This window comes from Electrophorus electricus, chromosome 22 (assembly GCF_013358815.1).
Source record: "Electrophorus electricus isolate fEleEle1 chromosome 22, fEleEle1.pri, whole genome shotgun sequence".
Taxonomy (NCBI): domain Eukaryota; kingdom Metazoa; phylum Chordata; class Actinopteri; order Gymnotiformes; family Gymnotidae; genus Electrophorus; species Electrophorus electricus.
The window spans coordinates 5,024,933-5,039,385 of record NC_049556.1 but is presented as its reverse complement, the minus strand read 5'-3'; the positions used below and the strand labels follow the sequence as shown (position 1 = coordinate 5,039,385).

General features: G+C 38.1%; 1 protein-coding gene across 1 annotated transcript in view; it reads right to left on the bottom strand.

Moving 5' to 3' along the window:
- Nucleotides 1–1,036: 1,036 nt before the first annotated feature.
- Nucleotides 1,037–14,453, bottom strand: part of col27a1a (collagen, type XXVII, alpha 1a) — a 96,553-nt gene continuing 83,136 nt past the window's right edge. The window contains exon 62 of the mRNA XM_035521251.1: nucleotides 1,037–1,400. Coding sequence (XP_035377144.1) covers nucleotides 1,359–1,400 — 42 coding nt within the window. The 3' untranslated portion in view covers nucleotides 1,037–1,358. The remainder of the gene's footprint in view (nucleotides 1,401–14,453) is intronic.

Genomic DNA, 14,453 nt, shown 5'->3' with positions numbered 1-14,453 from the left:
CTGATACCTATAAGTGCTAAAAGTTCAAAATACATACTAGTGGTGGTATTAGAAGTACAAAATACATACATACATACTAGAAGTACAAAAAACATAGGGTCTATCTTATCCAATGATAAGTGTAATAAACAATAAGTACTAGAGTTTGACAACATCAGTGTAATAAACAATACCCTATGTAAATCTATGTTTAAAGGGATATTATGAATGTCTTTAAAACAACAGAAAACAACTTAAGTGTGTAAAAATGCCACACCAGATCAAGTAGTGATCTTTACTACCATAAAGTGATTTTATTCTGTCAAGTGCAGCTCAAATCAGATGAAGAAACATATTGCTTTTTAGTTCTTGAATGAACCAGTTTATTACAGCTTTATTTTACATTTTCTACAAGATAAGTTTCACATTTTTTCATGTCCCCCCCCCACACACACACACATTTCACATTTATTTTATTTACTGTTTATATGTTTCAAGTTTATTTACAATTCCAACTACTAACCATGTAAGTTAGTTCAGAGGCACAGAAAATGTTGACTGAGGTTACAGACTGTTAGCTTCATTTGCATTGGATAGAGATTAAGGCAGCAGTCACAATTTGAATCATGATATCTCATGACTTTGTATTTAAGAGAAGATAAACAATTTTATAAAATGCTAAATGCAAACAAACACTCATTAAACACGTAAGCCTTTGCATCTTAAGTTTGTTTCCTGGTGACTGTGTTTTCCTGGTTATAGTCTTTTTCTCATGACTGTATTTTCCTGGTGATTGTGTTTTGGTGGTTAGTCTTTTTTCTGGTGATTGTGACTTCCATCACTCCAAGCTGATAATGCAATGCCACAGGTTTGCAATGGTCCCAAGTATAAATGTCTGTTTTTAAAAGGTATCAAAATGTGTCAGTACTCCACGTCTGGAAGGCCTCTGGGATGCAACTGCCCATGAGGGCCCCCTGAAGAAGGTACTTATTATCCACTCAGGCTGTGCGTTGATCACTTTTCAGTCTTCAGGGTGCTGCTGCCCCCTCTGGTCAGCTGCCTGTACTGCAGTACGGGGTTATAAACATGGGAAAACGTCACTTTGTTACACTACTGCAGTCCCAGAATCTTAATATCGATTGTGAAATTGGGAAACCCGTCACTGGGAGAGCGCATAGTGGCCAGCACATCCTGTGACGTCTACGGATCAGGGGGCAGGACGCGTGTCTGGACGCCGACCCCTTGGATCCGGACGACATTGGGCACAGAGGCGAGCAGGTGGCGTACGGAGGGGAAGTTCTTCAGGACGTCTGTGTGGAAGACAAGGGAGCAGGACCTGCGCACTTCAGTCAGGCTCACACTGTCAGGGTTCTGGGCCATCAGTTTTCTGAGCTGTACCAGAGGTGGGTTTTGGGGCAGGCCTAGGGCAAGAAGATCAGAGCTCACAGACTGTATCACTCACTCAGAGGCCTGGGACATAACGGGAGAAATCTGAGCGCAATACACGCATTCTGGCTTAAAAAAGTGATCTCATTAAAACCACCTGGTGCTCATCATATTATTGTTTCTTCTAGTGCTTGGTTGAGATGTTCCAGCATTAGACCGAGGTCTTTGACTGAGGCCTGACACAGAGGACTTCTGAGGCCTTACACTGAAGCCTACAGAGGACTTTGTCTACGTGAACCAAGTTTATTTTAAGCCATCCATACTTTTCTACTTACAATATAATTTTATTACCTCAGAGGGGGGCATCAAAAACTAAAACTTTAATCTTTACATGATTAAATGATTTAATTGATTCACCAGTAGAAGTAAACAGTATCAAGACCACATTTTTCTTTTTTCCTAAAGCTACTTCAAGTGAAAAAAATGTTGGTCTTACCAAGATCAGTCTACAATTGATGAGAGTTACTAATAAGAGTGTAACTGTAATCGATAGCAAGGGTAAGCAGGATTCATGTTTATTTATCGAGCCAGGTTTATTTATCATGAATCCATTGTCATTATCCCTGAATACATAGGTCTGATATAGGCACTAACCTTCGATTTGCAAATTAACATCTATGGATAAAGTGTGCTAATTCTTTTGAGTTAGAGGGGTAGGGTAAAGTGTTCTAGGACAGAATGGTCAGATGCTCACAGATAAAAAGAATTAATTAATTAACAAAGAGAATCCAGAGGGAGAATCCAAAAAAAAAACAAAAAACAGAGAAAACCAGCCTAAAAAAACAAAAACAAAGACAGACAGAAACAACAGGGCAAACAAATCAAGAGGGCAAAAATCCAAAAACACAACAGGGTCCAAACAAAATATACGCAAAGAGAATAAACTAATCAGTATGGACTAGAAAAAGTAATTTGCAAGGATATAATGAAACAGACAGGTTTATATAAACATTGATAATGTGAAACAGGTGAAATCAATAGTCTATTGAGGATGAATAAATGATCAGTCATGGGTTGAATGTTGTTCTTTGCTGTGAATGAGACTCTGGGAAGTGTATTGATATTTATTTTTTTCAGAGCTAAGAGAAACTGGTTGCGTGACATTAAGGGCTACATTCAAACATATGATTTTCTCAAAATGTGTTGCTAATCACGGGCAAGATAACTCCACAAACAACAAAACAAATTCACAAATCTAAATATTTTCTCTGGTAATAAAGAGAACAATTATAACCATTATCTTAATTTCATGTATTTCCAATGTATTATGGTCCTTCATTTCATAACAACACTTTATGTTACACCTCATATGGTCAGTCAGTTTTCAACTTCTCTAGATTGCATTATTGCAAACCCTCCTCAATGTACTAGCACTGATGAGTTGGATGATTTATTCAATTCTACATGTGCTACATGTGCTGACATCTTAGACTTAATTGCTCTGTTTAAATCCAGCAACCTTAAAAATATACATGTGCACTCAGACAGATATGTAGCAAGCTAGATATTGGAAATGGAAAAAAGATCTTTAAGTTTCTTAACAAATTTTCATAGAATGCCTACTTAATTATCAGTATGTGGTAAAAGCTGCAAGAGCAAATGACCTTCTCAATATAATTGCCAAACATTCCCGCACTCCTAACATTCTTTTTAATACAGTTAATAAGGCATTGGATTTGAGTGTTATATCTACTCCTGAGGCAAATGCTGAAATGTGTGAAGATTTTATGAGGTGTTTTATCTGCAAATGTTATACTATAAGTGTCACGAATGGCCACCCTCCTGACATCCCTGTTTTCATAGTTTCCCTGTTGTCTGTTTTCCTTCTGCTTCCTGGTTGTTCCGTTTCATAGTTTCATTTTCTCCACCGCTCGTCTGTTCCTTTATTCCAGTCCTTTGGTTCTCCCTGTTCATATGTTCATATGTGTCTGATTAGTGCTTGATTGTCTTGGTTATTTAAACCCTGCGTTTGGTTTCCCATGTTGGTTATTGTGATGTTATGTTCCTTCTGTCAGGTTTAGCTTATGCTTGTTGTAATGTCATCGCCATTGCTTTTCTGTTCACTCCGGTTGTGTATTATTTTACTCTTAGTGTTGCCCCTTTGGGTTTGTTTTGCCCTTCGTGTTTGTATTTACCTCATTTAATAAACTGCCTCCTGCATTTGCGTTCTACCTCTTGCCTCATTCTTACTGGAATCGTAACAATAAGAGCATTTAAATTTTACTTATTCGGCTATTCTTTTTCCATAACAGTTTGAGCCTGTTGCAGATGCTGGTCACATTTCTTAAAGTAATCAGTCTCATGGTGGGATGTTGGGATGGTGGGAATTTTGTTAATATTAAGTGTAATCTGTCAGCATGGGAGCAATATAGATATTAAATTGACTTCTCTGCCAAGTCAAACGTTTACAGTCAATTCTACGGGTAATAATATTAATAACTTAATTACATTCTGAGGGCTATAGTTCAATAATAGTTCTGGCTTCAGGTTATAATGGAAAGGCCATAATTCAGGCAACAGGGTTCAACAGTTCTAACGAATAGGGAGACTGCTCTGTGTTCTATGTGGTTTTCAGTTTCTGATTAGCCTGTTCAATTATTTTGTTTATTTTCCTTTTTTTCCATGTTTTCCTTATGTTTGTTATCATGTTTTCCATGTCGGCTCTGGACTGTTTCAATGACTCTGATTTTGGATTTGCCCCAATTATATCTCAGTCTTCTTAGTGATTGCATCTGCTTCTCTATTGCGCCACATTACAAGTTATATCAGGTCCCCCAACAGACTGGGTACACACACAATTTTTTTTCTTCCAGTTCTGCTACATGTCTGGGTGGTTAGATATGTCACAGAATTCTCTCCCCCCACGAGTCACATGGTTTGGCCTGCTGCGTGCAGTGAGAGGTTCTTGTTTTTGGCGTTTGTAACCACGCCTGCACACACCTGGATCTGGTTTAATCTTGCTATGTCTATGTATTTAAACCCAGGTTCATTTGTGCAGTACTGTCGGTCATTGTTCATGTTTGCCCTTGTTTTTGTAGAAGTTGTTAATGTTCACGCTAGTTAGCTTCATGTTCATGTTAACTGTTTATGTTAAGTGAGTGCCATCGTTCTATTAGTTGTTTGTTAACGTCTGTCACTGTCAAGGGAGTCTGTGCTTCGTGTTCCATGCCCTCTGGCACTCAGGCTGTTACAATATCAATTAACACAACTTTGATATACAGTTGTATTTTTTAAGAAAGTGGTAAAAATAATCAATGTAAAACATTATTTAAAATTCCCTTTACTTTTTATTTTCCCTTTTGTGTAATAACAAACTCATCCTACCAACTATTTGCCGAATAGTGATCATTGCCTGGGTTTGGCACAGGACCTGCTTGTATCACTGATTAAAAAATGTGTAGAGAAAAATACAATTGTGTTATCTAAATACAATATGTAATATGAAAATAAGGATGCAGCTGATTAAAGATTAAATTGGAAGGAATTTAAATATTACTGTAAAGGGGGGAAGTGGATCACGAAGCAGATGCATTTGCTGAGAACAGCAAGATTTATTATGGACAAATCCATAATTAGAGTTGTTTAGTAAACAAAAAGAAACAAAACACATAATGAAAGAAGGAGAAGCAGGCTATAACAATGACACAAGCAACATTAAGAACAAACAACTAACACTAGCGATAACATAAACAACAGGCATAGAAAACACGAGGCTTTGAATACAAACACAGGCTAGGAATCACAAAGACCAGCAATCTAACAGTGAATAACACAGGGTTTAAATTCACAGGGTAATGAGGACTAATAATAAACAGGTGATAACTAATAAAACAGCAAAAACCAAAACAAGGACCGGAACAGCAACGGAGAAGATGAAGATAAGGAATGGAACCAACTCAAAACAAAGACATGAGACAGGGTATCCAGGGAGACAGGTTGCTAGGTAGAGCCAATTGTCATCATTACATAAAAGTGTGATTTGGAATACAAATATGCAACCATTACATGAAAGGTTAATTGTTATAAACAGGTGCAATATAAAGCACAATTTAGTGTGTTAGATATGTCTCTTCAAAGTTCAAAGTTTATTTGTCACGTATATAGTCAAACATGGTATAACTGGCAGCGACATGCTTTTTTGTAACTGCTCTGTCTGTGGCCAAGGAGAGATATAGGGAAATGCTTGTGTTCTTTTCTTCTGCCCTTTGTGACTCTGTGCCTCATGGAGGGGCAATTGGAAGGTTGAGGAGAGGTTACATGCACATCACCCAACCACCAACTTTGATCAGGCTGCGCTTTCATGCGGTGTGTGTCATTATCCATTCTTGAGCTCATATAATGATTACAGTGTAGTTACGTTTACCATACTAGCTATATTTAATTTAATTTAATTTATTATGCAAAAAAAGAAAATAAATAAAAAGTATTTCATTTATGCCTGTTACCATTCCTCACACTTGTTAATATGACCATGCCTTTATTTATTATTTTAGGTTTATAGAGACTCCACATCATATGCTCCATCCTCTAGTTTTCCATTTACAGCATTTAGCAAACACTTTTATGCAAAGCAACTTATAATTTTGACCAAGGACATTTTGAATGTTAAGGGCCTTGCTCAGGGGCTCAACTGTGGTAACTTGGCAATGGTGGGGCTTGAATGTGCAACCTTCTGATTACTAGTCCAGTACCATAACTGCTCAGTTAACCCTGCCCAATTTTAGGATCGTATACCGAACTACAAAGGACCCTACTGTTCTAGAGAATTGACAAATGTATTATACAGCAGTGTAGTAAGAGTCTATTCTGTGTTGACCAAAGGAGGATGGGTTCCCCTTTTTGTGTTTTGGTTTCTCTTGAGCTTTTTCACTCTCAGGCTTAGGGAGTTTTTCTTCACTACTGTCGACTCTGGCTTGCTCTACTGGGGCTGTTTTTACAACAGCTGTTGTAAAAAGCACTATATACATAAACTTTGCTTTGCCTTAAGAATCCCATTACAACTGTTATAATTCCTGTTTTAATCAGCGGTGTTTTACATTATATAGCCAAGCCCACCAGCTATCTTCTCTACCACTATTTCTTTAACAAGTGAATTTTTGTCATGGGAGGCCAGTCGTGGGAGGGACACGCCCACTCCTGCTCAGGACCGCACCACACACCTGCCACGCTCACAATCACCTGATTACCATCCCAATGCACCTGTTCCTTATTTTTCTCTTTTTATTTAAGCCCACGGGTATCTGAAGTCAGCGCTGCACATTAACGGACTGTAGATCGACTTACTGAGCGCCACTGAATGCTGACTTCTTCTCGCGTCTACTTTTACCTTTGTCTTTTATTTCTCTTTGTCATGGACAATGCTACTTACTTGAAACTTCACCTCTCGCGCTTTCTGTGCTGTCAACGTCACAGTTTTGAAAATTCTTATACCTTAGAGCCCTTACCTGATTCGTAATTTTGTAAAAATTACCTACTGCTGCAGTGTTCATGGGGATATAAAAAACAACATTCTTCCAAAAACAGTATCTAAAATGCATCATCTATGTGTCTCAAATCTGTTTTGCATAGCCAAAGTGAAGTGGCCTCAAGCTGCTGCCCAAATGCTTCCAGTTCTGTTATTTGATAGAATTTGATAGAAATCAAAATAGCAAAAAATTGCGCCTACAATTTTATGCCCTTGTTTTTTACAACCAACATCCACTAACATCACAATAACCAACTCCTAGTATGGTTGTACCAAACAGAGTAGTGATCACAGCCAGCTTAGTTTGGTTTGATTCTTCCCCTTTCAGGACTATGCAGTAGAGAACAGCAATTCCCCCTCATCTTCCTTGACTGTATTTTTTTTACCATTGAATAACCCACAACACCCATTCTGGAGCACCAAGTTATGGGAAACAGAGAGTCAGTTTCAGCAAGTCTAGAATTCCACCACCATTATCAGGTTTTAAATTTCACCAAATAATGTTTAAAACTCCTACAGGGACACGTGATCAACTTTTATGGCTATTTGACCTCAGTCTGGTGGACTCAAGAACCATAAAATCTCACTTGAAATTTGGAGGTAGGTACCATTCTTTGGACTGTTCAGAATTGCAATGGGTAATAAAAAACCCATATTCCCAAATGGCTACTGGAATCTAACCTTCCCCAAAAGACAGTTCTTCCCCTGAGAGTCACAGTGGTATCACATTTGACTATTTTTAAAAGGAAAATGTAAAGCTATATATTTAACTGTGCTGCAATATGCATCCACAGTGCCACCTAATTATGGCAATACCATTCTCAACCCAAGCACCATTTGAATAATGTCATTTGAACCTAATTCATCATACATAATGCTCCAAAATTGTCCCTGTCAAACCATGAACGCAATCTTCAGTCTACAAAAAGAATGACGAGCAGATCAAGTACTGGCAGCATCGGTTCAGTGTAACATTACTCAACACATAAAGCACAAGTAAGCTCTATGTCCTATTTGTGAATCAACCTAGATGTTAATGTCTCACTTCACTCAAAGCCAGTGAAGACCACTTCTAATGCTCCATAAAGTATTATGTATTGATATGGAATATCCTTCACATTTAAAAGCAATTTAAAAACTGTCACGGAATGCTCCCATCTCACTGTCACGTGGTACGGTCCGCCACGTACAGTGGGAGTTCATTGTTTGTCTCGTTTGTAACCACACCCATGTTTAGCACACACCTGCACCTGCTTTAGTCTTGTTAAGTCTGTCTGTATTTAAACTGTTGTAGGTGTGTGCTTAGTTGTCAGTTATTGCCCATGTTCATGTTTGTGCTTATTGTCGCTGTTTTGTTCGTGTTACGTGTTGGTGTTGCATGTGAGTACCGTTTGTCTTCATTGTTTGTGCAATACTCATTCAGACTCTTTCAACGTATCCTTAAAACTTGAATAAGGAATTACACAGTGTAACAGTACATACTCTACCGTACAGACATCTACAGCTTTAAGCAACATCAAAAGACAATGTCAAAAAAAATAATACACAGGAATCCTTTTCATCCATCCAATAACTTACTGACAACGGAGTAAACCAAAGCCATAAAATGGTCAGATACTTTTAGTGGTCAGTAAAAGTATCTCACCATTTTATGTCTTTGGTTTACATATGATTACGTATGGAGAACGTATGATTACTATATCTATGAATTTTCCCATAATGCTAAATCAGTTCCACTACCACCAAAGAGTGACAGCCTTTGACTTTCACAGCTGCAAGATTTGGCAATTTCTACTGTACTATTTTTTTCTTTTCTCTTTTTTCAAAAACCAGTATTAAAATACTAATGTGGTTAATGGGGCTTTGAGACAGTTATCTATTAATTACTTAATTACTTATTTTCTTATGGTTTTACTCACTGGAAGTAATGTGGTCATTTACATAACTTGATCGGTAGGTCTATGCAGTCTTTAAAATCAGCATTGGTTAATTATGTTTGGTGTTATTTGTGACTTTGTCAAACATAACTCATTACATATCTGATAAAGTTTTTCTTTCCCTGATTATCAACCAGCAGAAGAGAACTGGTGTTTGCTGAATCAGAAGAGACCAAAAGTCAGATGTGTAACTTTGTGCTTTAAGTCAAAGTAAATGTAATGTGTGTTGTAATTGTCCAGTAGAAAGAAAAGAACACAAGTATGTGTATGTTGGAGAGGAAGCAGTTGTGAAGAAAGATAACAAACGTACACCCATTTTTACATTTGTACTGTAGGTTCTCTTTTTAGTTATCCTACAGGAAATGGAGAAACACTCAAGATAACTGAAACAGAAATATCACAGACCAACATCTCTGCATACATTTAAAATTGCATACATTTATTTAAAGATTTTTTTTCTCAGGAAGTAATAAGTGTCAGGAATGGTGGATGTCAGACAATCTCAGGTTGGAGAGCAAATGTGCAAACATGGCCCTGAAGGTTTCTGTTGCTTACAAAGGCCGTAAGGCAACTGACCGTGGTCATCTACAGAGCAGGTGAAGTCCATTCATTTCACATGCACTGGTGCAGGTGCTGAGACACAACAGACAAATAAAACAAATCTAACTCAATACTCAATACTCAATACTCTAGTATTCGATGGTGAAATAAATGTCAAAAGAAGTCATTTTTTTTAACCCATTAATGCGAGGTCCCCTATGCTCACCTGTCTGTTGTCCCAACTGGTCAAGCCCACAGTTCCTTCTCCCTGTTAACAACAGAGAGAAATAAATCTTCACGACAGCTGTTTCTTTGGCTCCAGGGGAAGTAGAGGCAGCCTGGCCATCCTGGCACTTGTCCTGCCTCTTGTTTTTATCCTCAGTCTTGCATGGCCGGGGCACACGGTTGCGACGTGGCACCAGGGAGGGGGCAGGCGGAGCTGGGCGCGCAGCTCTGCTCTCTACCTTATGTAAGGTCGCCCTCCTGATGAGCAGCGGTTTGTGGCAGCTCAGGTCATACTGGTGCTGGGAAGCTTCGACCTTGGAGGCACACTGACGGGCTGACGTTAGCCTCTCCAGGTCCTGGTAGAGGACCTCACCCACTTCTGGCCTGGTGTAAAATGTAGAGTTCACCTCACTGTGCTTGTCCTGCACCTTTCCTGGGACTTCCCTGACATGTTTGTGGGGGACATGTAGGGTCACAGCAGGCTTGGGGCTTTTTTGTTTGAGAGCAGGCAGCGTTGGGTGGAGGGCGGGTAGCCTTGAGATGGATGGAGCTGGTGGAGTGTGATCAGCCTTCACACTCACAGCACTGCTCTTGGTGTGTGGCTCTACAACCAGAGAAGGGAACCGAGATTTGCTGCATCGCTGACCTTCATCCAGGAGTCTGCCTGTTGACTTTCCACCATTTTTTACATCAGTGGCCTTCAGCAGTGCCGCTAATGTTGTGCCCGTGCCAGATTTTCTCAGGTTTTGAGAGACTTGAGGTTTATATTGCTTCCTCTGGGGGACTCCAGAAATTTCTGGGAAATAGTGGCTGCTTCCTCCTCTGTGCGAATTAACGAAACGAAAAGGAGAAATATTTGGGTTGGCCATTGCCTCCATAGAGCTTTTGGGTAGAGCTGGGATGGTCTTCAGATTAGGGAAGAAGTTCTTATTTGTACTTCCTGCCCCCCTCATGGTGATCTCACTGGGGAAAACCAGAAAATATATTAAATCTTTAATTACTTTACAAATAAACTATAAACTATAAATTATACCTCTATAAACTTATTCTGTTCAACATTCTCTTAATGCAAATGACACGTACATCAAAAAGATTTTACATAGTACAAAAAGTGCATATTAATAATATTGATCATTTTGATAATGTATTATTTGAAGTTTATCAATTGATATCCCACTAAATGTATATTTATAAACTTTCTCTTAAATTAAACTATGCAGCATTTTACATAACACAATTTGTGTATACTATTTGCATTTTACTTTATTATTTACTTGTATATTATTTTCCAAAAAACCCTTAGTTGATATCCAACTACTCTTCAGCAAACGTTTGTCATGATAAGGGCTCGTTCCCACTGATCACGTGGTACGCCCCGCCACGTGCAGTGGGAGTTCACTGTTGACTGTTCGGTGTGACGTGCGTCTTGTTTGTAAATACGCCGCCCTTGTTAGCGCACACCTGCACGCGGTTCTTCGTTTCATGTGTGTGTGTTTCGTTCGATATCGGTCATCGTACATGTGTACACGTTCGTGTTAGTGTTCATTGTTTACTGGTTGTACTGCTTGTGTGTGTGTTTTCCTGTCCCTATGCACTCTTTTCATATAGACGTTTCCCAGTTTGCCTTAAAGAGAATAGTTAGGCCTACCTTTGATATCGGAGAAATCTATAACTGACAATAATCCAATTTATCCACAGGAAAATGTGAAATAACAATTGTTGAATATCCTTGTAGTTCGTAGTTTGGTTTGTCCAGTTTGCGCACTCTGTCAAAATGGTAACCATGACGCCAGTTAAGCCTTTTTATATATCTGCTTCTGTGACGTCACAAACAGCAGGTGTGACGACATAAACACGGCAGTCTCGTTTTAGCATTACTAAAATGTACTTCTGGACTGTGTATTACTGGACCTTTTGATTGATAGTTAGTGTAAGTTAAAATATCTTATTTCCTCTCAAGCGCAGAGGTTGTTTAGCCATAAAGCTCCAGTGTTCTGTCCATGAATATATTAGGCGTATCCAGCTATGGAACTGTTCATCTTATTTGTTTTTGATGCATTTTTTTTTCAATGTATAAACCATTCACATATACACTGTGAATGTGTATAAAATTTCTTGTATTTGTAATATTAATTGAACGTTTTGCCCCCTCAGTCCCTTAACAATATCACATCATTCGAGCTCTGTTCACTTTTTTTATGTGTCGCATTGTAAGAACCCACATGTAAATCTCCCCATGCTGACAAACCTGCAAGTAACATATTTTCTTCCTCATCTCCCTGATGCTTTTTGTTTAATCTTGCTAGCTATTATTATTATTATTATTATTATTATTATTATTATTATTAATATTATTATTAACATTTATATAGCACCTTTCTCAGACTCAAGGACACTTTACAGGCAGGTATCAACTGTTATAGTCACTCACATGCCGATGATTAGTTAACATGCTACCTTAAACTTCAACCTAGATTTTGGTGTTTTTTCTCCTCCTGTAATGGTACATTGGAAATGATTAGATTTCTTTGGCTAAAGCGATGTCTTCATTAAGGCCCATTTCATGTGAACTTGTTTCTTTCTTTTTTTTAATTAAATCTGGCAGACAACCTTAATAATCATGGCTTTTACACTTTGACCAGGTGGCTAAATTCACTAGGTTAGCTAGCTACCCTGAATCATCAAGAATTGATTCAGCAAACAATCAGGATAGATTTTCATTTCGTTTTGATTCAAACATGTCAGGACAAAATAGCTAAGTAAAGTAAATAGCTAGGTTAGGTAGTTAACCACTCAAAGTAGCTTACTTTAGGTAGATATTGGTCAAAATGCACTCTTAACTAGTTACACTAGCTAGCAGCTGTGATTAAGCTGTGATAAACAAATATTGACAATCATAGATTTTAGATTCCTCAAAACAACTATTCTACATTTTGATGACATCTTTGCACGTTCTGGGTCTTCATTTTTACATTAGGTGTCCCAAAAAATAAATAACCAAAAATAAAAAATGGAAAGACACACTGCAGCATGTAGGAGCATCTTTAATGGGAATGTTAGTATTTATTCCAGCTCTGAATCCACATATTTAACCAAGCATGGAAAACTGCATAAAGGAAAGCAAGGCAGAACAGACTGAAAACTGTCAAAATATGCCAACGTTCAGGCAAGCTTTCGGAAGAGAAACTGTCACATAAAGTGATATGGTGAGCCAGTGCATGATGCAAGAAAGAGTGAGGTAACTGGGATTAACAAATGTCTACAAAAATGAATGTAAAACTTCACATGTCATAACCTCTTTGAAAAGCTAATATGATTGAAGACAGCTCCATATGGTATGATTTGGATTATCGCAGACAAAAATAAACCTATAACAAAATGAAATATAAAGGATAGGAAAACAACAGGAAAACATTGTAATATATTGTTCTCTGGAGCCCCAAATTTACACACAAAAAAGAAGAAATCTATCAACTCCAAGACCAGTTGGGATGCTGTTACATGAAGTTATCTGGAGACATTTTCTGTTTGGACAGAAAAAAAGTGCCTCCTTTGGTTCCCAACCACATATACAATATTTAAATAAGATTAAATTAGATAGAAAAGGGACTCATTGTATACACCAAAGCTTGAATAATTATACACTTGTATGCAAAGAGAGAAGAAATTGAAGGTGTCCTAATAAATCCTCACTGGTTGCACAGATCAGAATTCTCAGAAATGGGTGAGAACGTTTTGGGTGCACAATAGCCTCACGGGGTCTGGGCACGATGGGTCATGCATAGGTAAGCGCCTCATACAAGGATGTACAAAAAGATTAGCCCTTGTATGCCTCGGTTCTGGTTCTCTTCGAAATTGTTACTGTACTATTATTGAACCAATTATATCTTAAATGACATTTTATAGCATTACTAACTTTGTTGTGAAGTGTCCTGGTGAATTTCTGGCTAAATCAATGCTCACATCCTACTCGTGATATGACTGTAATCGACTTTGACGTGATCTTTTTTAATTTGGTGTAGTCCTTACATTTGTTTGCTCTTCCTTATACTGCTCCTAAAGTGTTAACATCTTAACTCACTTTACATAATTTCATAAGTGAGCTCTACTGCTTCTGCCCACAAACACTTTTTATTGCCCGTAAGGCAGATGACGTACCGCTTACAACTGTTCGATCAAAGCTTTTCATTTGCCAATTTCGGCAGGACTAACGTGGCTACATAATGTTATGCTGGACCAATCATGGTTAACACAACATGCTATCCTGGACTAAATGGTTAACACAACAGATCAAACTATCCTGAACCAATTGCGGTTAACACACCAGGTGCTATCCTTGACCAATCACAGGTAACACAACAGGTAATGCAAACTTGGACCAATCAGACATTAAAAAAATAAATAAATAAAAGCATGCTACTATCCTGCAGCAAAGAGTATCTGCAGAGCCCGTGATCATATGACATATAAAATGTGATACTGGCCTGTCAGAAAACCCTGGCAAGTAAATTTAACAGATCTTGGATTTAAACTTATGCAACCTGTCACACTGTCCTTGCCATATGGATTACTTGGGCTAACTTGAACCCAAGCCATTGTCTGTAAGAATGTGTCAAACATGGAGGTGCTGTATTTCATAACGCCGATAAAGACAAAATGAACAACAGCTAAAAAAATTCTAAATTAGAAAATTCTCTTAGAACAGGCACTTCATCCTTTCATGATGATTCTGTTGGTGAATTTAATCACAGATTCTATTTGGCAAGGAAGCACAAATTGGTAACTCCATAATAAATAAAAGGGCATATTCATGACCCTGCTGCACCCTTAACACAAGACTTTTGCAAAGAATATCAGAATGC